The sequence below is a fragment of the Chamaea fasciata genome, unplaced genomic scaffold, assembly GCF_029207755.1.
Source record: "Chamaea fasciata isolate MVZ Bird 193981 ecotype frontalis unplaced genomic scaffold, bChaFas1.0.hap1 SCAF_11, whole genome shotgun sequence".
In the NCBI taxonomy this organism is placed as follows: Eukaryota; Metazoa; Chordata; class Aves; order Passeriformes; family Sylviidae; genus Chamaea; species Chamaea fasciata.
Genome location: NW_027094096.1, coordinates 17,809,440 through 17,836,925, shown reverse-complemented (window position 1 = coordinate 17,836,925; position 27,486 = coordinate 17,809,440). Strand labels below are relative to the sequence as shown.

The following is a 27,486-nucleotide window of genomic DNA, read 5'->3' as shown; positions in this document are numbered from 1 at the left end:
ATCAGAGCCTCACTGTTCCTGACACAGAGGCCTTTTTTTCTCCTCTCCCTCCCCCAACAGAGCTCTCCTGTGTCGCTCACTCGCAGCCGCGCAGCTGCAGCTCCCTCACATGAGCCGTGGACAAGAGGGTTATTCTTACTGCCAGCAATGTTTCCTCTGCTCCCGAATGGGTCAAAACTCCAATGTGTAAAGTCTTGTTTGTTGATTAAATTTGCAGTATGCAGAGGAGAAGCCTTGATGTCTGTACAACGGGCATGACCAAGGGGCAGAGATCCTATTTCCGAATGTCAGGGGGCCGGACAGCTGCTGCAGTTACCTGAGAGCATTTCCATCTGCTGAGGTCGGCAGGAGGATTTCTGAGGAGGATTTCTGCATTCATGTCTGATAAAAACCAGCCAGGCCCGTGTTTTCTGTGGCTCTCTCTCGTTCAGACGACCTGTCTACCCAAGGGCCAGGTGACCTTAGACTCAAACACAGACAAGTGTGAAAAACAGATGTTTTGGTAAACACTGTGTCCTTCCACAGTGGCTCACATCTGAACTCCTTTAGAAACTCCGATGTGAAAGGCCCAAACATGAAAAAGACAACAGACTCCTTCAGTGTGCCCTGAAAACCAAAACCTTGGTGTGCTTAAGGATGGCCTCGTGGGGCCCTTATTCTGCATTTCTGTTCTTTGTTCCTGAGCCAGGCAGCATTTTTCAGGCATTCCTATTTCACTGATCAGCGGTAGCTATCAGAATATAGGAATTAACATGTCTCCTTCGTCGGTTCAGCCCTTCGACGACTATATGGTGATAAACTATGGGAAAATGTGATCTTTGCCTTTACGTCAGGAAAGCACTCGATGAGGGCCAGCAATTTCTCTGGGTTTCTCTATCACAGTCTTCATGAAAACACTTCGGTTTCATTTTCTTCCGCCCGTAGGAGCCCGTACCTCGGGTGCCCACGGTTCGTGCCCCAGGCGAGCACTTTCCCATTTCTCCCAGGTATTCCCGGCCGCGGAATGTCGCGGGTCGCGCGGACCACTCTGCTCCCCTCAGCCGGAGGAGGGGCGGGGCCAGCGCGTGGTGCGTGTGACGTAGCGCTCGTCGATTGGTCGGTGGCGCCGTCCGTCATGAGCGGGCTGGGCGGGGCCTCGCTTGCCGGCGTTGCCGGGTTACGGCCGCCCCGGGCAATGGCGGCGGGGCCGCCCCGCGGTGAGGGGGGAACGGGAGCGGGGGCGGCAGGGCCGACACCTCTGGTGGGGACGGGGGGCTGGTGGGCAGGAGGGGCCGTGTTCGGGCTGGGTGTGAGGAAAAGGGCGGGGGGGCGGGTGTGAAGCTTTGTGTGGAGGATGTGCGCAGAGCGGGGGGAAGGGACCTAAGTGGGTCCAGGTCTCCTCAGAGGCCCCCCTTCTCTTCCAACTGAGCGGTGTGGGGTGGCATCAGGTGCTGGAAGATGCCAGTGGTGGTTCCAGGTTCTCCGTGTTAGAGTGAGAGGCTGTCCATCCCTAAATAAATCCGCCGTGCCTGTTTTGTTTCCCTGTTCCGATTCCCCAGTAACACTCGCTTCTGTTGCAGGGTGGTACCCGGCGATATAAAGTCATAGGAATAGTCGGCAAAGCTGCTTAGGACTGTGTTGAAAATGCTGGGAGAGAAAAAGCATTTAATGGTGGCAAGAGACCTTTACACAGACCCCACTTTTCCGGCCAGTGATACCTCTATATTTTTTGATTATTGTACCCCTCTTGCCCAGTTCAGAGGCGAGATATCTTGGTTGAGACCTAAGGTGAGTTTTAAGGTATAAAAGCCTGATTTTAGCAGAATTGAGCTTTTAGGTAATAAATGCAAGTTAGCACTGAATGACTGCTTCTAGGTGGGTTTTTTTGTTTAGAAATACAGAAGAGATAAAAGCAGTGTATGTCAGCGTTAACAGTACATGAGTTACAGTTTTAAGTCTAGGTGCTTGTTTGTAGGCTTGATTTAAATCATCTTGTAGAGCTTTTAAATTTCATGGCAGTAGTAGAAATTAATATATTTTATTATAAATATGTTTCATTATGCAAATTACGTGCATACCAAGTGAGAATGCAGCATTATTTCATTCCCAAATTTTTTGATGTATTGCATGACTGTCTTGAAAATAAATAACTGGATTTTAGAATTTTTCAGAGGCCTATTGCCTTTTTATTTTTTGTGGTTGATTTCTTTGATAGCAAGAAAGAAAACTTTTGAAGTTTATAACTTGTCATATGACTCGTATTGCTTTTAAACTTATAGCTGGGTTGCAGAGCAAGCTGTATTAGAGCTAAAAGCTTTAGAATGCATTTCTGCAGTACACCCATTTAAAGTGAAGTATTTATGATACTGCCTTTGTGTAGAGGGAAAAAAAGGCTATAAAAAAGTAATGGAGGAAGAAACTATGTTGTCTTGAGTTGTTTTCTCCCTTTGTCTGGGGCTGTCTGTAGAACAGTGACAGAGCTGTTGGTTATCAGGTGTAATTGGCAAACAATTTCATGGAGTCAAGTGTGCAGCTTCCTGCTTTCGTACTTTACACCTTGATTGCTGCTGAGGGCTGATGCATTAATTTCCATCTCTTGCAGTGTTTATATATAAGGAGAACCATTTCAGAAACTCACTTGCAGATCAGGTTAAGTGTTCAGGACTTTGCATCTGAAATTCCCTCATGTGCTGCCAACTAATCTGTTTTTCTGTGCCCTAGGAAATATTTTTCCCATGTTCTAATTTTAAGATTTTTTGTAACCTGGGATGTGTCGTTTTATGTGAATGGCATCAGCCCTGTCACAGTTGATCATAAGTCTAGCAAGGAGCTGATGAATTACGTTGTCTTTCATTTATTACTGGTTTTGCTAAGGTTGCACCTGATGGTGACAATTGTGTACTGAAATTCTTGTGGGAGCTAGATTTACATTCATGAAGTACCTGCAAAATACCCCCACAAGCCATTTATTTGTTACTTCTTCCTTAGGCTGTGTATGAAAGGGAAATTTTCTAGAAGTAAAAATTCCCTTATTTTATGAGAGGTCTCTGGAGCCCTCCCAGTCCCAGAAACGGTGACTTTCTTAGAATGTCGGGCAGGATTTGGCTTAACTCCTCTTCTTTAATTTTAGGACATTTGTTCTTCTCCTCGGTTATTTTCAAACAATCTGAAGGATGTGCCAGTAAAACAAGGAATTTTGGGGGATTGTTGGTTCCTGTGTGCCTGTGTAGCTTTGCAGAAGAGCAAATACTTACTGAACAAGGTACGGAGAAGTTTTCTTCACCTAATTGACATTTGAGTGTTGTTCTGGAGTCCCAAGCTGCCATATGAGCATTACCCTCATTCTGCTCAGTTTCCCTGGTTTTGCTATTATATTTTTTTTCTGTGTTTGTTACAAATGGTTGATATTCAGTATATTTTAAAGCAGTTTTGTTTGCAAAAATTAAAATTTATTAATTCATTGTTTGCCTTGATTTTGGCTTTTGCCCTACAGGTAATCCCCCCAGGTCAGCCCAGCTGGACAGATGAGTCCTACCAAGGCTGCTTCACGTGCCGGGTCTGGCAGTTTGGCCACTGGGTAGAAGTGACCATTGATGATCGCCTGCCTTGCCTTGGGGGCAAACTCTGCTTTTCCCAGTGTCAGACAGAGGATTTGTTTTGGCTTCCACTACTGGAAAAAGCTTATGCAAAGTATGTGAACGCTGCTATTGATGGAAATAGAGCTAGAATACTTGTGTATTTCTTCTGCTTTCTCATTTTACCTGGCTGCTTTGGGCATAGATCTGAGCATTGTGGCTGCCTGTGGTCCCACACTGGCTTGTGCAGAAGTTGCTCTTTAAACTGTAAGTTGGTAAGGTGTGCTTCCAGTTGCATATGAAGTAAGATAGCCTTAGAGAGGAAATTCTGGTGAAAAGTAAGCTGCAATGAATTTTCAGGATTCAAATGATGTTTGTTAAGTCTGTCTATTAGTTATCTAATTTGTTAAAGGAAGATGTTTTACTAGGTAAGATGAAAACTCAATGAAAAGCAGAGAGCGTGCAGATATTTTAATGGAAAGCAACAATATTATGTAAGTTTGTGCTAGTTGAGGCTCAGGTTGTGTGAGTTTCACTGATCTTTTGTATATTTTGTTAGTTTATTGTTTTAGAAAGAAAATGCAGATATTTAATGGTTTATGGCACATCAATGGAAAAGCTGTCCAGATGGACAGAACAATTTGGGGACAAAATGCGCTGGTAAAATAGACATCTAATGTCCCAAAGAATCTGAGCAGAAGATCTTGTGGTTGCCAGCAGAGGGCAGAGGCAGACTTCAATTATGAAGTAACCTAGTCAGCTGTCGATACATTGACCAGAAGCTGTGAAGTACCAATGTCATGTTAGAGCTTCTCTGTAGGTTTGAAATGTATTTGTTTTCTGCAGAGGTCTTATTGTTCAGTCTTAGAATTCTATTTTAGTCTTGACATCTCTTGCTGTATTTTGCATCTGCTACATCAGGTGGGCAGTCTCTTGGTTTGCTTAGGCTGTTAAGGGAAGTGCTGCTCTGGTTATTTGTGCAGAGTGAATAAAGAATAATTGAAGAGGAAGAAATATTTCTATTTGTACAGAATGCAGCTAGTTTATCACAAAAGATAATGTAGAGCATGGATAATATACAAATAACTAGTACTAGACAGCAGCAGTTTTTTTAAATATAATAGAGAGAATGTAAGAAATTTCCCATCAAGCAGTGGAATATCCAGTGGCTTACATATTCTTTAGATGTTGTGTTCTATATAAATAAGCTATACTGTGCTTTCTCTTGCCTACTTTGGGTTTTGGGCACAGTCATGGTTGTGATATAGAGTGAGGTTACAAATGTATAGGAGCCGTGTTTCTTTTGTTCTGCTGTGTGTACAAACTTTTTCTTCATGTTTTTTTAATTTTTTTGTTTAAATATTTTAGAGTGCATGGATCTTATGAGCAGTTATGGGCAGGACAGGTGGCAGATGCTTTGGTTGATCTGACTGGAGGAATTGCTGAAAGATGGACCCTGAAAGGCCCTGGACAAAATGTGGAGAAAGAGAAGACTGGTGTGGTTTTGGAGAAAGCAGTGTTTAGAAGATTAATGACTCTGAAGGAACAGTGTGTAATAAGCTGTTCAGTCCTCGACTCCAGACGAGGTGATAGTAAATGTCTCTATTAACAGGCTTCAAAGCACAAGGCAGTTAGCAAATACAAGTGCTGACTCTAGTACCATGCCAGTTTCGTGGTACAATTTGAAATGTTTGGATAAATGAAGATTTAAGGATGTTGCTGAGTTCAGGTTGGGGGCTGCTTTTGAGGAGTGCTTTTTATATTAGAAGCTAATATGATTAGTTCTCAAAAACAAATGCACTCCCTTGAAAAAGCACCTGAAAAACAACCTTGAAAACCTCAATGACTTTCAGCACAGTGAATTTGTAGGGATTTGAGATCAAAGAGAGAGTTAATACACTTTGCAATGTTACTTTATTTCTCTATAGTCACTAAAATGAACTCTTTGGGCTTTCTTTGTGCTGTTCTAATAGAGATTTAAAACCAATTTCATTTTATCATCACAAAATTGCCTTCTTTCAAAATTGCTTTCTTCTAATGTTATTGTAAAAGGTGGAACAGATTCTTTTGTTTATTTTCAAATGTTGGTGTTGGTTTTTTTTTTCAGGTGCAAGTGAACTAGGAGAATTTCATGCCTTTATTGTGATAGACACATTGAATCTCTCTGAAGTGTCAGGAAAGGAAATCTTCCTACTACGAATACGAAATCCTTGGGGGAGGCGGTGCTGGAAAGGGCCTTGGTGTGAGGGGTGAGCAGTTTTACATTCATTTGGAAAACCATTTGTGTAAGTTCTGAAGCACAAAACTTACCTATATATTGCATAAGCAAACACTGGTAATAATCTATAGCAGAATAGAGAGGCTTCAGTGTGTGTGCAGTCCTTTACAGAGCTGGGAGTTCACACAGCTCATTGGTTCTGAGACTAGTAAATTTGATCTCCTAGTTCTTGCAATCTATTTTTTTTAATATGATTTCTTTGTTTATCAAATCACCATATCTTTTTATAGATACAGACTTAAGGTGTTGGCTAATTTTCTGGTTTTGCTTTTTGTGCTTTTTTATTGTTCTGCCATTGATCTAAGTATCTTTGATCACGTTTGTTTCTTGCAGTCACTCAGGTTTACTTGACTCTCCTCATTTGATCCTGAGTCAGCTACAGAAATCAAGCAAAGGAATAATTACAAAGCTGTAGCAGAAGGAAGGATGGTTATACTAGTTGCTTGTGTGCTCTCATTTCTGTAGATTGATACAAGTAGGAGAAGCTGGAACTGAGTCCATATAAAGTAGAAATAAAAAGAGAACTGTTTTAAATGACTTGCAGAAATATGTGTAGCAGCTCAAGTAGCAAAGTAACAAGAATGAAAGGGCAGACCCTACTTGCTTATTTTGGAAAATGTTAGCATGTTTTGACTGTACAAAAGAACATGCAATTCTTGACCCAAGCAACAAGCATTCAGCATTAAGATATGTTAACAATATGGTGATGTCAATGAACATTTTTGTAGAAATGTTTTTCTTCTCTGAGTTAGACAGATAATTTAATTGCAGTTGTTGAGACTTCAGCTGATGTATTTTTCTTTTGACAGTGTTTTGGTTATACACTTGGTCCCTTGTAGTTTCTTTGTCAAAGAGTAAGTTGCCATGTAGTTGCAAGAGGATAGGGTTTCATTGGGTGGCCTTAGAGCCCTGTTTTATTCAAGTGCAGAACTGTTCTTTTTTGCTAGTGAGACAATGGAAAATGTTGAAACTACTAGCTTTTAATGAGCCCTAAATAATGAGGCATTTAAATTCTTGGTTTATCCAGACTTGGAAGCAGATTCTTTCAATTGTATAAGCAATTGATTAATACAAAATGGCAGTTTTTGATGTAAAGTTTTTGATGTAAAGCATTAAAATTCTTTAAGAACAAGCACAGTGCAGCTTGTTTTACAATTTTGCCTCTTTTTTTTAACAACAGTTAAGAATCTTTATTTTGCTCTCAGACTTCTTACTGTAGTGACTGTTGTAAACAAAGCACCTATTTCACCCAGAAGTTTGTTCTGCATCCAGACTAGTATTAGGCTGTTTCTAAGGGGTTTTTTTGTAAGTTATGACTTGTGTTTCCTGTGATCCCTCTCACTGACCAAAAATGTGCAGAGAAATTTTCAATGCAATTATTTCACAATAAAATGAAGAAATCTCTTCTTGCTGTCCTGCTCCGTAAGATATTTGGTAGAACATTGTTCTGGAACTCTACTGGGCAAAGAGCTGAATGTTAACTTTTGTTTTATGTGCAGTGGTCAAGGATGGAACCAGCTAGATCCAGTAGTTGCTTCAGAGCTCCTCTCACAGATCCAAGAGGGAGAATTCTGGGTTGATGAAGAGGAATTTTTCAGGGAATTTGATGAGATTACTGTTGGCTTTCCAGTCAATGAGGAAGGACAACTTCAGAGCCTCTATACAGGTGTGATATGAGAAGATATCTTTCTCATGCAGATAACATTGTGTCAAGGGGAAGAATTGATTTGAATTGCAAATGGTATAACTAGACCATAATTTCTCTTACTCAGTTTTCCTCTCTCCTTTAGATCCATAGGCTTTTTCTGTCTCTACTGAAAAACAGAAGGACAGAAGGAAATTAAAGATCCTTAGAGAAACCATTGATATTTCTGTGAAGTCTAGTTATTTGCTAGTTGCTTGAGAGATTAGTGTCCTCTGTCTGGAAGGCTATTCTGGACAGCCCTGTGATGTTTTGTTTTTAATGGTAGATACACTTGAGAATTCTAGTTACAGTTTCATGTAAAAATCATGTCATCAGTCTGTCATTACCAACTGTGGCATTAATTCTGATGCCCCTCAAAATCTTGGTCATGAATTTCTGCTTTGGGGAGGTGTCAGGCTATGACAGCATGTTTTCTTGGACTGGGGGAATCTCTTCTGTATATCTGCTGTGTAAAATTAAGCAGCTTCCCATGTCTGAAATCCACATCACTGTTTTCTTATTTTGTTAGGGAAGGTGCTGTGTCACTCACAGAATCTCTTTGGATCCTGGGTGAGAGGCCAGTCTGCAGGTGGCTGCCGCAACAACAGCAGCTTCCCTACCAACCCCAAGTTCTGGCTGAGGGTCTGTGAGTCCAGTGAAGTGTGCATTGCTCTGCTGCAGAAATGCAGGAAGTACAGCACTGACTGGGCTGGAAGGATTCAAAATCTGACTCGCGTAACAGCAGAAAATCCATCTTTGACTGAAGGCATACAGGGAAAGAATTACCAGGCTGTGGGATTGCATGTCTGGAAGGTAATACAAAAGTGACATTTTTCTCTTTGCAAATAGAAGTTTTAAAGTATTACTGAAATATTTGAGTAAAATCATTCATTTCCGATGCCAGTGATATGATTCAACTGATCACAAATTTTCTGTCTCTGGTTTATGCTGGAATGGTTCTGTTTATCTCACAGTTACTGTCTGTACAAACTATTACTGGACTAGTACTTTCTTCTAATCACTGAACACTTGGGATTGTTCCAAACTAGTTGTAACATTTCAGGCTGATTACTTGAAGCCATTCCTAAATTTACTCCTCCAGAATATTAACTTGTCCTACTTCTCTTTGATGTTCAGGTCATCTGATGATACTCTTGTCTTTGTTTCATTTGTAGATGTATGCGTGTTTAAAAATGTTTTAAGCAATATATGATATTTTTTAGTATTATTAAAAGCTACTCATTTTTCCTAAACCACCATACATCATTATGCATCTATTCTAGGTGGAGAAGAAACGATTTAACCTTCCAAAGACCCTCTCTGCTCCTCCAGTTGTAGGTACTGTCTGCCATTCCTACGATAGAGAAGTCCATGTGTGCTGTGACCTTTCACCTGGCTTTTATCTTGTTGTTCCCAGCACTTTTCTGAAAGATGCAGTAGGGAATTTCTTGCTTCGTGTATTTTCAACGGGAAGGATCTCTCTCAGGTAGATGTAAAACTAAACAGAACATTTCTTAAAATTATTAACCTAAATACAAGTGTAGCACTAAGTGGGAATGTTCAAAATATTTTAGAGTTGTGCAGAGTGCTGTGTAACAGTACTGTATTTGAATTCATGCAAGTTTGCCAGATCCTTGTTTTTGTCATGAAGCTACTACTGACTCTTGTTAAAATACTAACCAGAAGTAGCCAGATGAGTAGTATCTTGAGTCTAAACTGCAGCTTAGTGCTATATGCAGAGGCAAAATGTAGTGTTGGCAGCTGTTTAAAAGCTGGTCAGATTTGTTTATAGTCTGGTAGTACATGTTTTATACATTTTAGTTTCTTTTCTGTCTTATGTTTGATAGTGAACTAAAGCCACCACCCACGGATACTGCCCTCTGTGAAGAACTCCCAGCTGGTGAATGGGAGACAGTGCAGCTGCATGGATGCTGGAAGAGTGGGCTAAATGCTGGAGGTAGCAGGAACTTCCCCTCCTTCCATACCAATCCCTGCTTTCCCCTCTCCATTCCTGCAGGACCAGGGAAAAGCAGTGTGAAAGTCACCCTCCGTCAGCACTGCCTGGATAGCAAGTGTTGTCCGATAGGTTTCCATATTTTCCAGGTAAGGCTTCTGATCAGTTTGATTCCTCCTTTGCCAAGGGTGAAGGTTAGCCTGTCAGCACAGGGCTCCTTGTAGTTTGCAAGGGACTTGCTGCTTCTGGGAGAAACACAGGATGACTCTGGGAAGTAATACTCATGAAAGATATGGAATAACTTAGGTTGTTAGATAGCATAGTTACCAGATAATTGGTTCCACTGAATTCTTTAAATGATGAACTCTTTTGAGGATTTGCAAAGAATTCTCAGTGCCCTAGTAATTGAGGACAACACCTTTTGGTAATTCATAATGAAAACTTACTTTCTTTGTGTGTAATAATTAAATGTCCATAGGCAAATGATATTGGATCAAAATGACTGTGATATCTTGAGCAGGTAATCAGAAACAAAATAAGATTTGATTTGATATGGATACAGATTCTACACGTGTGTGCCAGTGCTCAGCTGCATAAATGTAACCTGAGAAGCTGCTGCTTAAGTAACTATTCCGCAGAGAAAGGTAGCTTTATTTTTAGAAAACATGCTTCAAAAAACTGTGTTGCTTAAGTGAAAAGTCTGGAGTTGGGCACCAGAAAAAATCATAAAACTTCAAGTATACAATGTGTGAAGAAAGATTGGCATTTTTTGTGCCTATAGGAGACTGAGATGAAGTCTAATATGACTTTCTAGTACAAGAAGAACTACTAGGTATAGGATGGACACAATCTGTTCAGCAGATCCCTGAGGTGGAAAACAAGTGCTTTAGGCTGCAGCAGGGAAGAGTGAGGTTAGACAACAGAGAAAGCTTTAGAGCTATGTGAGTAGTGGGTTCTGCACATTGTCTGCAAAGACACTAGGAATGATTAATCTGTCCTTAGTACTGCCATCTGGATTTTCTGGAAGCTTTTCTGTTCATCTTATCTCTAGCTCTGTACAGCAGAGTGAGTATTTGGAATAGAAATGGACTGTATCACACTGTAGTGTTCTAGGAATGAAACATCGTGAGACCTGAAATAGATGAAAAGGTAGGCATGTTTGCATTCTTTTTTGCAGGTGCCTAACAGCAGCTGGAAACCACAAAGTACTTCCTTTGTACACTTGGAGCCAGTGGTGAGCTGTGTTCCTCACTGCTACTCCCAGGAAGTCAGCCGACTTTGCAGGCTTCCTGCAGGAAGTTATGTTGTTATACCTTCTACATACTTGCCCAATACAGAAGGCAATTTTACAGTGGTCATAGCAACCAAAATAGACAGGTAAAATTATGTTGCCTTTTATTTGCATTTCTAGTCTTTTTAGTGCACGTCTTACAGGATGCATGGAAATGACTGCAGTACCGTGTTCTCCTGATGGAAACTTTTTGTGAAGTCCTTGTATTTCTGTTGTGTTTATATGCACTGCTTACCACTTTGATTATGTTGGAAGAATGAATGAAAAAGGTAGTGTTTGTTACATCTTTCTTGCATCGGTTGCTGAATATTGGATGTCTATTGCTGGAGATGACACTAAAGTAATTCTTTACCGTCTGTATCATCAATGTTAGGATTTATGCTGAAAGTTAACAATGCCTTTTAAAAATCAGGGTTGTTTTTGAGAAAACACGATGAGTAGCTGGCCTTATTCCAGGTAGTTCCTAACTATGATGTCAATAACAGCAGCTCTGAACCAAAATTGTAAATTCCATAAGACTGCAGTAAGACTCAATAGAATTGCAGAAAGATTTGCTAAGGGAAAGGATGTGGAATGAAGCCTGGCATAACTTCTCTTTTTGAAGTGGAATAAATACTTGATATTTGCAAAATTCCCAATGCTTTGTGCAGAAATAAGTGTGGTTTGGGTTTTCAACAGGAAGCGCATTCACAGCCGGGAGACACTTGGACAAGTATTACAAGAGGTAAGTGATGTATTCTATTGGATATATTTTGATGTATTCATTCTTGGATCACCACAGATCTACTTATTTCAACTAAATGTTGTATCCTTCCTCCAGCTGATTGGTTTTGATATTTATTATATCCTCTGTATTGCGATTTTAAAATTCTGATGATGTTATGGGGTTGTAAAGGCTTAAGAAAGCACAGCAAAATGAGAAGATTAGGTTTTTATTTGTTTCCCTACAGCCAGCTCATACAGCATCCCACCATTATAATCCCTCCTGGAGTGCAAGTTGTTTTGTTCAAGTTAATGACAGCTATTTCAGATTTTGGTTTTGTTTTGCTTGATTAGACAGGCATGTAATATAAAAGGGTTGGATGTGAATACTGAGTAACTAATACTTATGGTGTTTTTACTGGGTGCAGAGGAGAACTTTGGTTAAAATTTGTTTAATGAAAAAATAAAGTATTATTTTAACAGTGGTTTGAAGATACTTATTTTGGTTGGTGGATCAAAACATGTCCTTGATAACACTGCTTATTAGGTGGAACAAGACCATCTAGGTGCTTGGGTCTTTCCCTTTGTGTTTTGCACAAAACAAAAAATGTAGGAAAAACTCTTCACCCAAGTTTAGAATTGGCTTACCCATTTTCTGAATCTGGGTCATGTTGACCAGTGATTACATTTTTTTCTTAAAACCACACAAACAGTATGGATTTTGTGTGCTTCACAAAGCAGGCAGAGACCTGTGTGTGCTTTCCATATGGTTTCTGTTACTTTAATATTTAGGAGCTGAACTATGTAATGAAGGTCCTTTGTTACCATTGTTTTGGGAACAAAATGTTGCAAGGCCATTATATCAAAAAGAATCTATTAAAACTTATATTTCTTTATATTATTTCATGGAAACAGAATCAAAGAAACAATTCAGATTCTTCAGGACAGCTTCAAGAATCTGGAAATTGCAGTTTTATTTTTCTTATCGGTGGGAGAAATTAATGTTTGAATCTAATCTTCAACAATACAGGCTTTTCTAAAGACTAGACTTTAAACTTTCAGGGGTTTAGCTCCTGAAAGTTCCAGGTAGTCTGCCTCACTTTAGGCTAGTGAATTCTAAAAGATGTGTAACAACAAAAGATGCAGAGCTGGATGTCAGTGTATTTTTCTAAAAGTTTGGCTGTGTTCTCTAGTTACTGAAGTGATGGGGTTTATGAGTTTTAAAAGTTTTGTTTTTTTAAAGGATGTTTCAGATGAAAAGCTTGCATTTTGACCTTAGTTTCTAAATCTTTCTTTTCTCTGATTCACTTTAACTCCTTCTTGACAAAAAAAAAAAAAACAACAACAAAAAAAACCACAAACCAACAAACAAACCCTGATGAAATAGCTTTTTTCCTCTGTATTGCACATTTTCTTATAGGTTTCCTTTACAACTGTGATGAAAAGGTAGTGTGGAATTCTCGCATCATTTCAAGAAACATCAGGAAGCTGAGGAATGCCTCATCTCTTGCTTTTCTCAGTTTTAAATGGAATAACAAGATGCTCTTAGCCCAACTGTTTTTCACCAGTACCAACTGTCAGGCCTGTGATGACTTCTTTGTAAAAAATACCTCTTTTAACCTTGAACACTCAGAATATTTGGTCTTCCCACATTTTTAGAAGGAGCACTGTACAGCAAATTATCATGTACCTCAGTTCTTCAAAAATACAGGTGAAGAATATGTGCACGTTTTAACCCAAGCTACAGTTTTGGAAGAAAACCAGAAAACTTACATGTAAGGCCAGGTTGGATGGTGCCCTGATCACCCTGGTCTTGTGGAATGTGTCCCTGCCCATGGCAGGGGGATTGGAACAAGATGATCTTTAAGGCCCCTTCCAACTATAGTCATTCTGTGATTGTGAAATAATATTTTATTGGGAAAACAAATCAACCTGACAGAATAACTTCGTGTGACCAAAGGGGTGGTGAGCATAGAGGAAAACCTGGAGTCTTTTTTTTCAGGTAGGATATACCTCAAGAACCATCAAAATACACTGGAGTAGAAAAAGTCCAAGCTTGTATCTGACACTGCCAGTCCTGCTGCTGAGCACTTTACCTTAGGCCCTCTGTGTAGCCAGGCAGATGGTGGGTTCAAGGGAAAGATTTTTTTGGTGAATGAGTTTGTCTTTAATGAATGCCAGAAATAAAAAAAGACAAGACTTGAAAACTTTTGAACTATCCTGCTAGCCTGTTTTTGTAAATCTGTAAGAATGTGTTTTATGGAAGAGCTGCCCTCGCTGCAAGAAATGTGAAGTTTAGGAGTTTTTTCTTAATTTATGTTTGAAAGTGTTTCTTATTCAAGCAGGAATTTTAAAATGTTATATTTTCCTCAATAAAAATAAAGTAACATTGAAAGTTTTAATACTGCTTTTATTAAAAAGGTGAAAAATGTCAATCGTGTCAAGTATGCATTTGTTCTGTGGTAGCAGACATTACCATGTGTTAGAATCCTGGGGTTGTCACTTAGTGAAAGGGAATAATTGGAAATATTTGCAAGGAGCATCAAGTCTTCCATTAGTTTTATGTCCCAGAAATATGTAGTATTCTGCTTTTGCTTTTAACTACATCCTGCCATAATTTCTGCTAGCTCCTGTTGATCTTTGAAAATTGAAAGGATTTATGATGCTTTCAGCTGAATTTTAAATGGTCAATACCTTCTACATCTGTTGATGTGGAAAAAGAACAAAAGAAAACACAGTGAGTAATAAATCGCCACCGTACCTACTAAACAACTGACATCTTCGTTTATTTTCTTAACTTCTTGAAAAGCTGTTCCTTTCTCTTCAAATAGGAAATTATTGGATCATACAATAATGTTTCTAAACAGAAGGAAAGGTTTCTGAAAGTGCGTAGACCTGAGCTGTGATGAAATAGGAATTGCATACTGAGGAAGTAAAAAAAGATATAAGGATTTCTAAAAGGGCCATGGTTATGCGAGGCCCCATACTACAATCATTTTTATGTGTGTGAAGTTTATGCTACACTATATAATGCTTTGTGAGAGAGTGAAAGGCAAAGGAACCAACACTGTGTGTATACTCTGTTACCTCCTGCAAGAAGTTTTAAGACTTGTGAATTCAAAAGAGTAACAGCTTACTGAAGAAAATTTTATTCAAGCATCCTTACTAAACAGTTGTCTCATTTGAAGTGTGATATCTGACAGAGCACATATGCAGAAAACTACTTGATACAGGCCACTTCTCTAACATCCCACAGCTAATTCACTGCTACTAAGAGTGTGAAAACACATTTTTTTGGAAAGATTGTCTGTTTGTGTATGTCCAAGACTCAATTATGTGAGTTTTGCAAGTAGACTTATTTTCATTTCAGAAAGTTCAGTAGATGAGGTCAGACCTCCTAAATAAAAACTGTTTTGAGCTACCTCCATCTGAATAGAACTGAGATAGTGAAGCATGTTTTAAAAGGAACTGCTCTAACGGGTTGAAGTCTCTCAGCATTGTAGTGTGTTGCAGACTAGCGTGGAATAGCACAGAGTTTATATGGATGTGGCTGCAGTATTGCACCCAAAATGTACTCCAGATTGATTTCCTTCACTCCCTCAGGGAGCTGGAATGTAAATGCTCGAAGGAGGTTGGTAAAGAAGATGAACAGTTCAACTCGTGCCATCTGCTCCCCCAAACATACACGGTGCCCTGCAGAAGAAAACCGAAAGAGTTGGTTGAGTGAAGTTAAATTCTGTAAAAGAACTTTGCACAAAACTCTGCTGAGTTCCATAAATTCAGTTAATGTAAGATTATTAGTTATTTCCTTCTGTAAGGACAGAAGATGTTTTAGGGGGGCAGAGGGGAAACATTTAACCGAGAAACTCTGCACCTCTGTCAAGTGTTTGATTTGGTGTTTCAGTTGGGTTTGTTTAGGTTTTTTTCACCCCTGGACATGTATGCAATTCTCCCTTTCCATTGTTGATTCTTTTTCTGTGAGAGCTATGAATTGCTTCTTAGCTAAGCCAGATTTTAAAAAGATTCATATACTTCAGAGTCTTATTTTGCTTGTTGAGAAGGGAGGGCTGGAGCATTGTGGGATGTAGTTCTGAAGCCAAGAAGGAGGATGTAATAAGGATTTCTTTAATGGAAATTCAGAAGGGTATATTGGGTCCTTGTAGCCTTAACACTGTCAGGAGCAGATGTGTGAGCTAAGGGAGTGAAATGTGCAGTGATATATAGACTCAGTGGCTCATTTTGGCATATTGATTACACAGGATATTTCAGGATATCTGTATGTTCCAGACTAAAAAAAACCCCAAAGATGGATATTCAGAGTATATAAATACTCAGATTACATAAACAGAAAACAACCAGAGCAAGTTAAAGAAATAGTCCTATGCCACAGCTGAAATGGGAGCCCAAATTAGTTGTCTCGATTCATGGCCATTTGGTGAGTGAAGGACGTAAGATGATAAATAACTGTTTTGCAAAGATGATTTTAGGATTTACAGACAATTTAGGCAATTTTATGTTTAAATCTGAATTTTCTGCATTTAATCTGACTCAGTTATGTTACTCAGTATGCTCTTTGCTTTTTCTCTGCAAGAAGTAGTGTAGTAGTATGTAGTAGTAGTGTAGTAGTATAATGTCACAGTAACACAAAAAAGCCCTCAGCTGTTTCCCAGTGGTTTTATTGTGAATTTTTTAGTAATGATACCACTGTGGTCTTTTGTGCTGCTTTTTTTTCATAATCAGTTTGTTGGAGAAACTGGTAGACTAGAGAAACTCACTAGAGTTGTTTTATACTGCTTTTCACTCTTTCCCCCCCTCTATATCTTTGAATATAAGTTTGTTAAGTCGTACATTGTAAGATGCTTTTGAAAAGTTAAAATATTTTTGGTTGAATAATATTCTACTGAAAACTTAAAAAATCTGCTGGATTTTGCAAGGTTTCTACAGATAAAAGAAAACCTGGTGCTAGACTATTTAATGTAGGATTTGGGAAACTGAGGTTTGGTTTCCTACTTCTTCACAGATTTTCTCCATGCATTTTGAAAAATCACATTCCTTTTGTTACTGGCCTTCCTGTTTGTAAGGTGAAAAGAAATCAGTTTCCTGATTCAGGGGAATTTTCTTGATTTAACAGGGAATTGCCTCGATTTAACACATTAGGAGATAAGAAGCTCAGATATCCTTGTGGTAGGAACCCTGTATATGCCAAGGAAAGAACATTGTGTCTCCCAGCCATACTTATCCTCTGTTTGAAGTTATGAAAAAATGCACAACAGTATTTGTGGCTCTTACAGCAGAAGACCTGACTTTAAATCTCTGTGTCAAAATCATTTTTAAATGTATGTTTTTAAAATTTTAGAACTTAGAAATAATATTTTTAACCTTGCTGCGAAACATAGCAAACAGGAATATTCAAGGTCAGGGTGTTACCTGCTGAGAAAGGTAAGAATGCCTCTTTGTTCACAAAGTTGCCATCCAAATCTAGGAAATGATCTGGGTTGAACTTCCAAGGGGTTGCCCAGTGCTCAGTGTCATACACCACGGAGTGCAGATTTGGCAACACAAGCGTGCCCTGCAAGAAGCAGCAGAGATCTTGTTTTCTATAGATTTTCCTTCTCTCTCTGTCATATAAATGCTAAATTTTAACAGCTCAAAGATGTAAGAAACAGGGTGGGGGGGTATCCTCTGTACCTTTTTAATATGAAAACCCAGCAGAGTTGTGCCCCTCAGACACTGTCGAGGGACCCCAACAGAGGTGACGTTGCTGTAGCGCAAAGCCTCGTGAATCACAGCGTTTGTGTAGGGCAGCTTCTTACGGTCTTCATAGCTGATGATGTGGGAGGGTTCCAGAACAGCCTCTATCTCTCTTTGAACCTTTTCTGCAGACAAATGAAAATACTTTGGTTTCCCACTCCCCATCCCCTCGCTTCCCCGCTTTTTTCCAGCAGATTTTTCTATGAGAGTGTCCTGTACAAGGGAAATAAAAGAAATTATGTTGCTATGAAATGCATTGGCATGTGGTTTGAGTGCTGTGTAGTTTCAGTTGATCAAGGAAATGCAGCTCCCCAAGCAGAGGATGCTCATGTAAGACATATCCTACTTGGTGATGAGGATAGTACAATTCTGTGTTTCAAAAAGTGGATTAATATTTGAAATGACAGGTGTAATTTTCATTGTTTATAAACATGTATCAGATCGGGTATCTTTTAAAAACTTTTCTGCTTTTAAAGTTAGGAGGAGGCTAGGCTGCATATGAAATGTCTTTAACTTGTTTTTCTGTCTTGCCAACCTAGTGAGGTAAAACTGTGGCTATTACTAATTTCTGCTAGTTTTGCTGGTGAACCAGATGCGGAAGCACCTGTTTGTTTCATTTATTGATGTTCCATTTTCTTTATCTCAATTGCTGATGTACCACCATTCATGTGCATAACCAAGGGGTTTTTTGATGTCTTGCAAGTGATTGGGCTAAAACACAATGATGTTCATTGTGATGTTGAATGCAGTTCTCTTTGATAGTGCTTTTGCTCACCTTGTATTTCTGGGTATTGTACCATGTAGAGGAGTGCCCAGAGAAGAGTGGTGCTTGTTGTTTCTGTCCCTCCCAGCAAAAGATCAACCACAGTCTGAACCATATTTTCTTTGTTGAATGTAGAAGTAGGGTCATCCTTGGTCTGTAGGGTATATTCACAGGAAGACTATGAGATAGATAATTTCAGATATTTCACCAGTCCCATAGAAACTGTCATTGTTTGATTATAACAGTGAGCAGCCCACCAAATTAAAAACCTTCAGTGCTACACAAATAGAGTGTGCATGTGAAAATTCTTTGGCAGTTATTGGAAAAGCAAGTGTTTGTAGTTGGCATTGAAGCCAAGGAAGGGAGTGTAATAAACAGATACTTACTTTTGTTATTTGTGCCAGGTAGAAGTCAATGAGATCCTGTGGATCACCTGTATTCTGTCTCTCATGAGCCTGGACCTCCTTCATGACTAATCTGTGCATGAAGTCATTGTATGCAAACACCTCCTGATGAGGACCTGGGAGATGGTACATCAGCCATGGGAAAGCATCGTACAGCTGTGGTGTTAAACAGAAAGCGAAGAATGTCAGATCCCAGTTCTGATTTCCTGATAATTGTGAAGTCACTGCAACACCTGGGCAACAAAACTGGGATGAGAGGCAATAGACACAAGTCAGAGAGATTAAATACTGGGAACATGATTATATTTTACTTTTTGGATGAATACCTAATAATGTAACTGGGTTCTGAAAATGGGTGAGTAATAGAGTGCTGAATCTGACTCAAAAGCAGATTTTCTCAACCTTGAATTTTTTACTGTAATTCTTTTTAGGCATCCCCTTATGAAGAACCTTGATAGTCTTTTAGCATGCCAGCATGCCAAAATCTACACAAGTTAAGCAATAGCTAGAGTTTCAAGAACTTAAAAAATATTCTTCTTGGTGTGATAAAGTGGTAACCTGTATCTTATAGGAAGCTCAGAATGACTCAGATCTTGCTGGTAATACGAATTATGAGTTGAAGCAAGATACATTTTCAAAAGAGCATCAATTGGAAGACTTAGTTCTCATTAACTACATGTCTGGATTTGCAAGACTAAAAGAAAATTAAATTTTAGAAGTTGCTTTCATTTTAAGAACTAAGAATCTTAAATACACAGTATTCTGCAAATGATTGCTCATTGAAAATTTGTGAAAAGCAGTGATGATCTAGAATTTTAACTTTAGGGTATGATTTAGAGACATAAAAAAGGATTAGAAGCCAATAATTACATATACAAGGTATGTATTGATTTATTACTTCACTGTGCCTTTAGAACAATGGTATATTTGGAAATGGAAACGTTTGTGAATAATTGTCTCTGACTTTTAATTTCTTTTGACTTGTCAAGTGCAAACGCACCTTAAGGAACAAGAACAAGAAAATTAGGTTCTTACCCTGCCCCAGATAGTACCTTGAAAGTAGATCACAAAATAAATAGCTTTGATGAGTTTGCTGAAAGATTCATCTTCAGAGGAGAAGCAATGACCAAAAACAACAGCACAAATGATATTTGCAATTGCACAGACGATGGAAGTGTGGGGGTCAAAAGGTTTCCCTGTGAATATGGGAGGTACTGTGAGTACTTCTGAAGAGACTACAGCAAGAAAAACTAGGAATACTTTTTTTTCAATGGTAAAAACAAAGGGGATCAGACTACTTTTAGAAAAATTTCACATGAACAAAGCTTGGTTTAATACATATTAACTGCATGAATTATAAGTGCACAGAATCTTAATTTTCAATACAGTGATTATCAATTTTAAAAAGGCAAACATAAAGTCTCTTTTCCCTTCTTTCACTTGTGGTCTGGGTTGTGTGGAAACACAAGCAACTAATTAGAGCATATGCTTTCAAATATGGAGGTAGATATTTAAGTTTGCAGTTAAAAACCAAAACAAACAATCCTCACTTCTCCCTCCTCCCCCCCCCCAAAAAAAAACCCCAACCCCGAACAAACAAAAAACAAAACAAAAACCAAAAATACAGAAAAAAATGGAGTTTTCATTTCTTAGCTCTGTTGAAATGACTTCTCTCTTTTTGGTTTTCAAGTATCAGCTTAACAATCCAACCATAGATGTATTTTTTTTTTCCATAGACTGAACCGGCAGAGCTTATATAATAGGGTGGAATACATCTGCCATTGAAAAGGATTAAATCCAAAAAAAAAAAAAAAAAAAAAAAATTAAGTACACATTTCAATAGCAAAGACAACCTTTGAAGTATACTCCTATGGAAAATGCATCCCTGACTTCAGTCCAATGCTCTTGGTTGTTCTTGGAAAGAGTAAATACATTTATTGAGTTTAAAACTGAGAAGGGATTGCATGGTAGGTAAAGCTACTTGAGGTAGATGATTTTTTCATCTCCTATCATACATTTTAAAGATATGTGAATGTTGCTCTTGGAAAAGAGATGGGCCTAGTCCAAGCAGAGTTGGAGAGAGACCTCAGGCAACCTCTCTGTGTTTTTACATGGAACACGATGTGGGTGAGGGATTTGGCTGCTGAGAATATTTATATTTAATTGCTTTATTTTGGCAGCTTGCTAAAATTCTATTGGTTTCTATTTCATCCAAACCTTGAAAAGAAAGATTTTTGGATAACTGAATGATACATTCCTTGTGTTGGAATTCTTCCTCTGCCAAATCCTAAAATCCTGCTGTCCTAGAATGACTTCCAGCAGGTCACACATTGCATATTTTAAGGAGGGTTTTTCTATACTCCTTGAGTGTCAGAATCATAACCAGCTGTGTTGATAATAAACATTTTTCAAACTCTCCTTATTTAAAAAAAAAACAATTTTACACTGCCCACTGTGTAGACAAAACATTTTTTGCAAAGAATGCAGTTAAGAAGCCAGTGAAAGTTCTACTACCATCCGCAATATCTATATTACTTGCAAAAATGTACTGTGAAACTTTCATCAGCCCTAATATTTCAGGAAAAGCTCTAAGTGTTGTTCTTCTAGTGCATTTACCTTTTGTATTTGCAAAGATATCCACAAGGTGATGAGCCTCTGTTTGAATTTGATGCTCCAAATTGTTCTTACCAAGTATCAGACTTTTTATAATTGTCATGCCAAAGCGTCTCTGCTGCTTCCAGGTGTGGCCATTTGTCAGGAAAATACCTGAAAAACACAGAAACATTTAGTTCATTGCTGGGAAGGGAAATCCTTTCACTGAAGGAGGCAAATTTTGACTTAGATGAGGTTGTATTTCACTAACAAGACACAATGATTTTAGGTTTTAGAAGCTGAGTTTTGGTCTGTGAGGATTTTATGACCCCCAGCTGCTCATAAATGTGTCCTTGGAAACTGAGTGGGTTTCAGAGAGGACTGAACAGCCTTGTCTATAGATATTTTCTACATGAGCAGTCTCCTGGCTTAGAAATGACACAATTGAAAGGCAACTTCTCCAGGCAAGTATTCCTTTGGATGTATTGGGAGGAAAAAGACTGAGTGATGTGTTTTATAAGACAAGAAATTTTGGGGTTTTCCTTAACAGGCTTAGCTCTGCATGAAACATTTTTCAATGAAAGCCCGGTTATGCCCTGGAACAGCAGTAGCTGGTGTGTGTGCACAGAAAAACATCTTCCTTCTTTGCACCTTGTTCTCAGTCTTGTGGAACTTGTTGTACCTTTCTCACCCATCATATCCCTGTAGAAAGGGGTGAGAGGTCTTCCAGAAACATCTTCTGAGTGGGTGACGATGCCATCTTTTACTGCTTTGTATCCATTCAGCACAACCAGAGGTGTCTGTCCCATCCACAGAGTGTAGATGTTTCCGTAGATGTTGGTTAACTGAAGAGTTGATAGCAGGAAATTTGTAACTATAAACCAGGCAAAACGTGCACTCAAATATCATTTCATTTAAGAGTTTTCTGTAGTTGTAACTAAACCCATTTGTCGGCATCGAATTGAATTGTAGGTTTCAGAAAAAAGATTCTCTCTCTGTTATTAATGTGCTTTGGGAACAGAAGATAACTGTTCTTTATGGAATAGATGCTAAGGACACCTCTCAGAAGAACACCTCTGAAAATTTCACAGAAAGAAAAACAGCAGGTTGCTTTGTCAACTCTGAATCAACGAACGAGTTATTAAAGGAAAGGCAAAATCCTAGAGCTTTTATCTTTATTTCATTAATTAACAAAGTCGTGGTATTCTCTTGTCTCTAACTTACAAAGAAAGCAAAGAAATGTTCTTGCTTTCTTTTCTATAGCTTCCACAGAATTTTTCTTACTTTCCTCTGTTGTTCCTCACATCATGCTTATATTTTTTCCTAGTAATAGCAGGAAGCAAATTCCTTACTTTTTAAAATTAGTTTTGATTGGTTGTATTGTAAACATAACAGCAATCAGATTTTCCTGCTTTGTTTTAGCAGTAACCTGTTTACAGCAGACAAGAAATCTTTTTGCTGTAAAAGCAAGGAAAAAGAGTGTCCTGGGTACGTGTTTGGTTTTCTAATGGAGATGGTCCTGTAGCATTGGTGTCAGAAGAGCTCAGCTAGAGGTGGCTTACAGGGCTGGATATCAACACAGAAACAGAATGAAACTGCTAATGAAACACTATTCCATGACAGTGCTTGTGAGAATGTAACCAAAAGAGAGAGAAAAGAGCAAGGACTAAAGCAATTGTGGTGTTTATTACTCAGAAATATTTTTAATAGTGCAGGGTCCTCAGAGTCTTTGAAACTGGCTGGTAATCAAGCCTGAGGTTTAAAAAAATAGCATTTTAGGCTGTTCCTATGCAGTGCACAGTTTAAGTTAAAATAGATTCAGACTGATTTTCAACCACAGAGATAAATAAATACCTTACTGAGAGTTTCTCGGCGAAGTTTGAAGTCCAGCAGCCACAAATTTCCGATGATGGGGAGGGGAACTGGTCCTGGAGGAAGCTGAGTCCGCATCCATTGCAGCTTGAGGAACTGCAAAATCAGAAGACATGCTACTAGAGCTATAAAAATCTCAGTAATCCCCAACATTTCATCAAAATTTTAACTTCTCACTGGGTTTTTGCTTTTCTGGTCTTGTGATTTGTGTGTGTGTGTGTGTGTATATGAAAACTTCTGAAAATTTGGATTTATGGAGATGTGTTTCTTCTACCGAATCCAAACTCTCCTTCTAAGGATATGCTTTCTGTAGCTATCTCTCTCTGACAATCTATAGTTTTCCCAAGCTGAAGTCCTTAGAAAACCAAACTATGTGATCCTTTGTGGTTAGCCAAGCCACACCCACCCTTTTTTTAATGATCTGTAATTGTCTCTGTCTCTTTTGTCATTCAGAATTTTGTTTCCTTCTTAGTCAATAGTGGGTCAAGGTGCCAATTATTGAATAGTTATCCAACATTTTCAAGAGTTTTGCATAATATTAATACCTCGGGCAGTTTCATGTAGTTAAATATTGAAATGCATTAGTTATCATCATTCTGAAATACTACTATTATTGTGTGGTTTCTTTACAGAAGAGGAAACATCTACACAATATCTCAGGTCTCTGAGGTGTAAAAGAATGAATTAATGCAGCACAAAGCTAAATTATTTTCTTTATTAAGAAAAACAAAAGGTAATTTAATAATTTGAAGACTGTCTTCTTTCCCCTTTTATCATATCCTAGGTTATGACATTATGTGAACAGTAGTAAGAGATTGTTTCAACCCATCAGATTATATGATGTTTTCTAACTTTTCTTTTTAAAATTTTTTAATTTTATGCTGTTTTAAAATCTTCCGGTGCAAATTTTGGAGATGAAACCATGTACAGGTTCTATTAGATCTGTGGAGAACAAATAGATGGAAGAAAGAGGCAAAACTTTTAATCCTTTCTGATTTATGGATCCCATAAGTTTACCAGAGAGGTTTGTACCAGTGTGTAGCAAACTTTACCTTGAGACTTACTTTTTATACTTACTGATATATTAAGCAGTATTTTTCAACTCTTTGTTCAAGAACCTAGCTAATGTTATCTTCAAGTCTAAATAGGAGATTAAGGAAATCCATACAATTGTACAAGTTGCCTGTTTGAAAATTTTATCATTATTTCTCTGAGCAGGCTTGCTGAATTTTTCAGTCTGCACTTTTCAGCTCAAAAAGTTTCTGCAAAATCAAAGTTATTGATTGGAATCAATGTATGTTATGATCCTGAAATACAAAGGTTTAATGCTATCCATGGGTTTCTTAAGAACTGAATTAAGCTTTAAGAAACTAAGAGTTACAGGCACGGACACTGATTTCAGTTAGTTTTCTAATGAGCTCCTTTTATTTGTGGAGGAGGTTAGTAAAAGGAAATGTGGTAAATACAGTCTTGCATGGTTCAGTCTTGAAAAATGTGTGAATGACAATTGGTCTTTTTTTCTGCAGTGGATTGTAATAGCTTCAGATTCCAACAGGAAACACAGGGGCAGTTTCACAGAGCAGTGGAAACATTATAGCATTTTCTCACCTAACTTTCCTGAGCAGCCACCACTTGACTTTTCTGTGCAGTTCCATGCAACACTTCTGCTTTAGTATGCTGCATGTGCAGATGCTTTTGCAGGAAGTGTGGAAGAGGAGCAGCCATCAGAGGCCAAGGACTATGCCTCTGTGCCACTGTTATCTGTTTGTTTAGGTTTTTTTGGCAGATAAATGGAAACAGAAAATTTTGATAAGCATAATTTCCAGCAGCATGGTTCTATGAACCTTATAGTTGAATAGTTAAGTCGACAAAAAACTGAGGAAAGCAATTTGAAATTCAGTAACTTTTATGGTTTTGTCAGCCAATCCTGACAGTTTTACATGTATATCAAAAATTGCAGTGTTACTGAGTTATGCTATTGAGCAATTATTTATCCAGCCATTTTTTTCAGATTTTGATGCTATTTGAGACTTTAAAATGAGTTACTTGATTAAACTGTCTAAATTCACTTGCTGCTTGTGTACATCAGAACTTCATTTCTCCATTTGTTTTATTTCTCCCCATTTCATGCGGCTGCTCCTGTCTGGTTAAAAGGAATTGAGTGCTGTTCTATTTCTTATTTGTGCACAGAATCACTTGTTAAGTTTGCAAATTTTGCAACAGTTAAAGACTGCTAAAAGCTCTTGATGCTCTCATGCCCATCAGTGAGGGTATGATTTGTACACTTTAAATGATCAGAATTAAGATGAGTTAAGCCATTAATTTGCCTATTAATAACAGTGATTATGATGCAACTTAAGAGAAGAAAACAAAAAGAAAGAAAAGGGCTTAATATGGGAGAAATCTGGGTCCATCTGAATAAGTTTGGACCCACCAAGAGTGTTAGTCTGAGCCTGACCTTTTGAACACTGTGGGCAGTGTGTTTTCCTGCTTGTAGATGACTGCTGTGGGCAAACTGAAATACAGTGAGGCAAAGTTATTTCACAAAACTTTGGGCTGAAGTTCATAAACAGAGAAAAAGCAAGGAAGCTGTTTCAATACTGTGTTTTTTAATATTTTCAGTACATGTGAGTAGTAGCTGTTCACATAAATCTTGCTCGATCTCTGACACAAATACTCTTGCAAGAGCTGCATCTCCACTTAAGATGACAGGTATTAAGTTTGATTGTTTTGGGCAGATGAGGAAACCTGCTTTTGTAATGAAGGTTTCAGGCTACAGGAGTGGGAAGCAAAGAAGAGCATCTTTAGGAAGCAAATGATGAATGTGCACACAGGGGTTGGAAAGGGTTCGTGGCACACCTCCGCCCAGAGTGTGTGTCATTTGCTCTGACAGAAAACCAGGGCTCGTTTTTTTGTCTGTTGCAGGGACAGGCTCAGAACATATTAGAAAACACTGCCTGGTGTTCTTGCTGCCTGGCCTGGCCTCAAGCTAAACAGCACAGGCATTGCTAAGCAGGTTTTGGGACTGTTTGTGGGTTTATTTTTTTGTTGTTGTTCTTTTCCTTCAACCTCCTGCCCCCCCACCAGTGGAGACACTATTTTGGATTTTTCAACTTAGCTGTCCCTTCCTCCCCTGCACTCCCTGATCCTTAACAAGAGCTGTTAGCTGGAGGCATCAGAATTACTCTGAGGGAAGAGAGTTACACTGATACTCTATGTCCAGGCAAGCATTGAGAGAGGGAGAATGTGGCTTTCAGCACAGCTGGAGTAAACACAAGACTGGGAAATGTGAGCAAAAAAAATTCCCATTCAGTGTTTCAGTTCAGGAAAAGAGAACTTTGCTGATGAGCATTATAAATAAAGTAGGTTTTTGCCTCCTGCTGTCATCTGTTTTGTTGGGAACGGAAGATTGATGAGTTTTTTAGCTTGCATAGACAAAGTACTGGAACGGGACTTGAAATTTCAGATTCTGTTCCTAGATTTGTTCATAACTTGTCTGTGACTCTCATGAACTTGCTTTGTCTCTCTGGGCTTGTTAACCCTATGTTCACTTTTTGAAAGAGCTTGAAGATTGACTAATGAAAGTCAAGCTGTAGATGGCAGGTATGACTGTTTCTGTTCTGTTCTTTCCCTGTATTTTCTTCCCACTCATTTGCTCTAAAACCTTCATTAGAAAAGAGGGTTCTCTGAGCTGACTAAACATCTTCCATCTCTGCCAAGGACCTCTTGTGGCAGTATAAGTTTTGCAAGGAGAGGTGCTTTTCACGTATAATGAAGATATTGGAACCAGGAAAACTGATTTTCTCGAAAACATTTTACTTGTAGAAAGCTTCTCTGCCTCTACCTGCTTGATCTCACAATTACTTTATTTGTATTTTAGTCCTTAATTTGTGCACTTGTGTCCTGTAATTCGTACGCATTGATGGAGTTCATTTAAATTCTATCACTCTGCGTTATAATGAATTGTAACATACAACACTTTCTCTTCCTGCTACTAATAAGTAGTCATCCCAGTCATCTCAAAATAAAACCAGTTGGTATATCTAATCTTATAGAGATTTACCAAGTTTTTGGCATCACTGGCATGCAGTGAGAACAGAACTAGAAAAAGCAAGAGCTCTAGCTATTAGGAAGGAAAGCGACTGCTGTAAACATCCCTTTTGGTTTTCCCATTGTTTTTGTTGTTGTTTGATTGGTTGGTTAGTTTTGCCCGTTTTGGTGTTGTAATGCAGTGCTACTTAGGTGAAAGCAATGCAGACCTTGCACTGGTGCTGTGGGGCTGTATGTCCTCATGGTGTGGGAGCTACCACGGCCTGGTGCCCTTTCAGTCTCCCTGGTTTGTGAAGTGCTGTGTAATCTTGGCAGTGCTGCACTCAGCTGTGGAAGAGCTGAACAGAGACAAAAATTTCATAAATTAACCCCAGCACATACCCTTCTCACACTGAAGTGTCAGGAAGAAGTAATTAATGTTGTACAGACAGTTTAACTTCTGGCATTTCCTAATGTTTGAGTATTTGCAGCCTCAGCATTCTTTTTGATAGTTTTCCAGAGCAGTATCTCTTAGCCCAGATGCTGCACTTGGAATGTCAGAAGTTGTGGACAGAACAGAAAATTTGAGGTAAGACTTGTTCAGATGAATTT

At 38.7% G+C, this 27,486-nt stretch overlaps 2 protein-coding genes across 6 annotated transcripts; one reads left to right on the top strand and one right to left on the bottom strand.

Moving 5' to 3' along the window:
* Positions 1-1,144: 1,144 nt before the first annotated feature.
* Positions 1,145-13,898, top strand: CAPN10 (calpain 10). Of its 5 annotated transcripts, none has more exons than XM_066193456.1 (13): positions 1,145-1,196; positions 1,560-1,767; positions 3,110-3,241; positions 3,473-3,669; positions 4,923-5,140; positions 5,662-5,803; positions 7,332-7,498; positions 8,046-8,329; positions 8,800-8,854; positions 9,534-9,619; positions 10,648-10,847; positions 11,440-11,485; positions 12,884-13,898. In XM_066193456.1, the coding sequence occupies exons 2-13, from the start codon at positions 1,624-1,626 to the stop codon at positions 12,911-12,913; spliced, it is 1,701 nt and encodes a 566-aa protein (XP_066049553.1). In that variant the 5' UTR covers positions 1,145-1,196; positions 1,560-1,623; the 3' UTR covers positions 12,914-13,898. The 5 variants fall into 5 exon arrangements, with proteins under 5 accessions (XP_066049553.1, XP_066049551.1, XP_066049555.1 ...); XM_066193454.1 differs by having other exon boundaries at positions 8,800-9,002; positions 9,364-9,619; XM_066193455.1 differs by lacking the exon at positions 1,145-1,196 and adding an exon at positions 1,418-1,471 and having other exon boundaries at positions 8,800-9,002; positions 9,364-9,619.
* A 1,079-nt stretch (positions 13,899-14,977) lies between these two features.
* On the bottom strand, positions 14,978-22,998 carry LOC136295120 (cytochrome P450 2J2-like). The gene is made up of 9 exons (XM_066193451.1): positions 22,828-22,998; positions 21,656-21,818; positions 20,998-21,147; positions 19,417-19,577; positions 18,364-18,537; positions 17,990-18,131; positions 17,152-17,339; positions 16,891-17,032; positions 14,978-15,156 (listed from the first exon to the last, which is right to left on the bottom strand). The coding sequence occupies exons 1-9, from the start codon at positions 22,996-22,998 to the stop codon at positions 14,978-14,980; spliced, it is 1,470 nt and encodes a 489-aa protein (XP_066049548.1).
* Between the last annotated feature and the right edge of the window lie 4,488 nt (positions 22,999-27,486).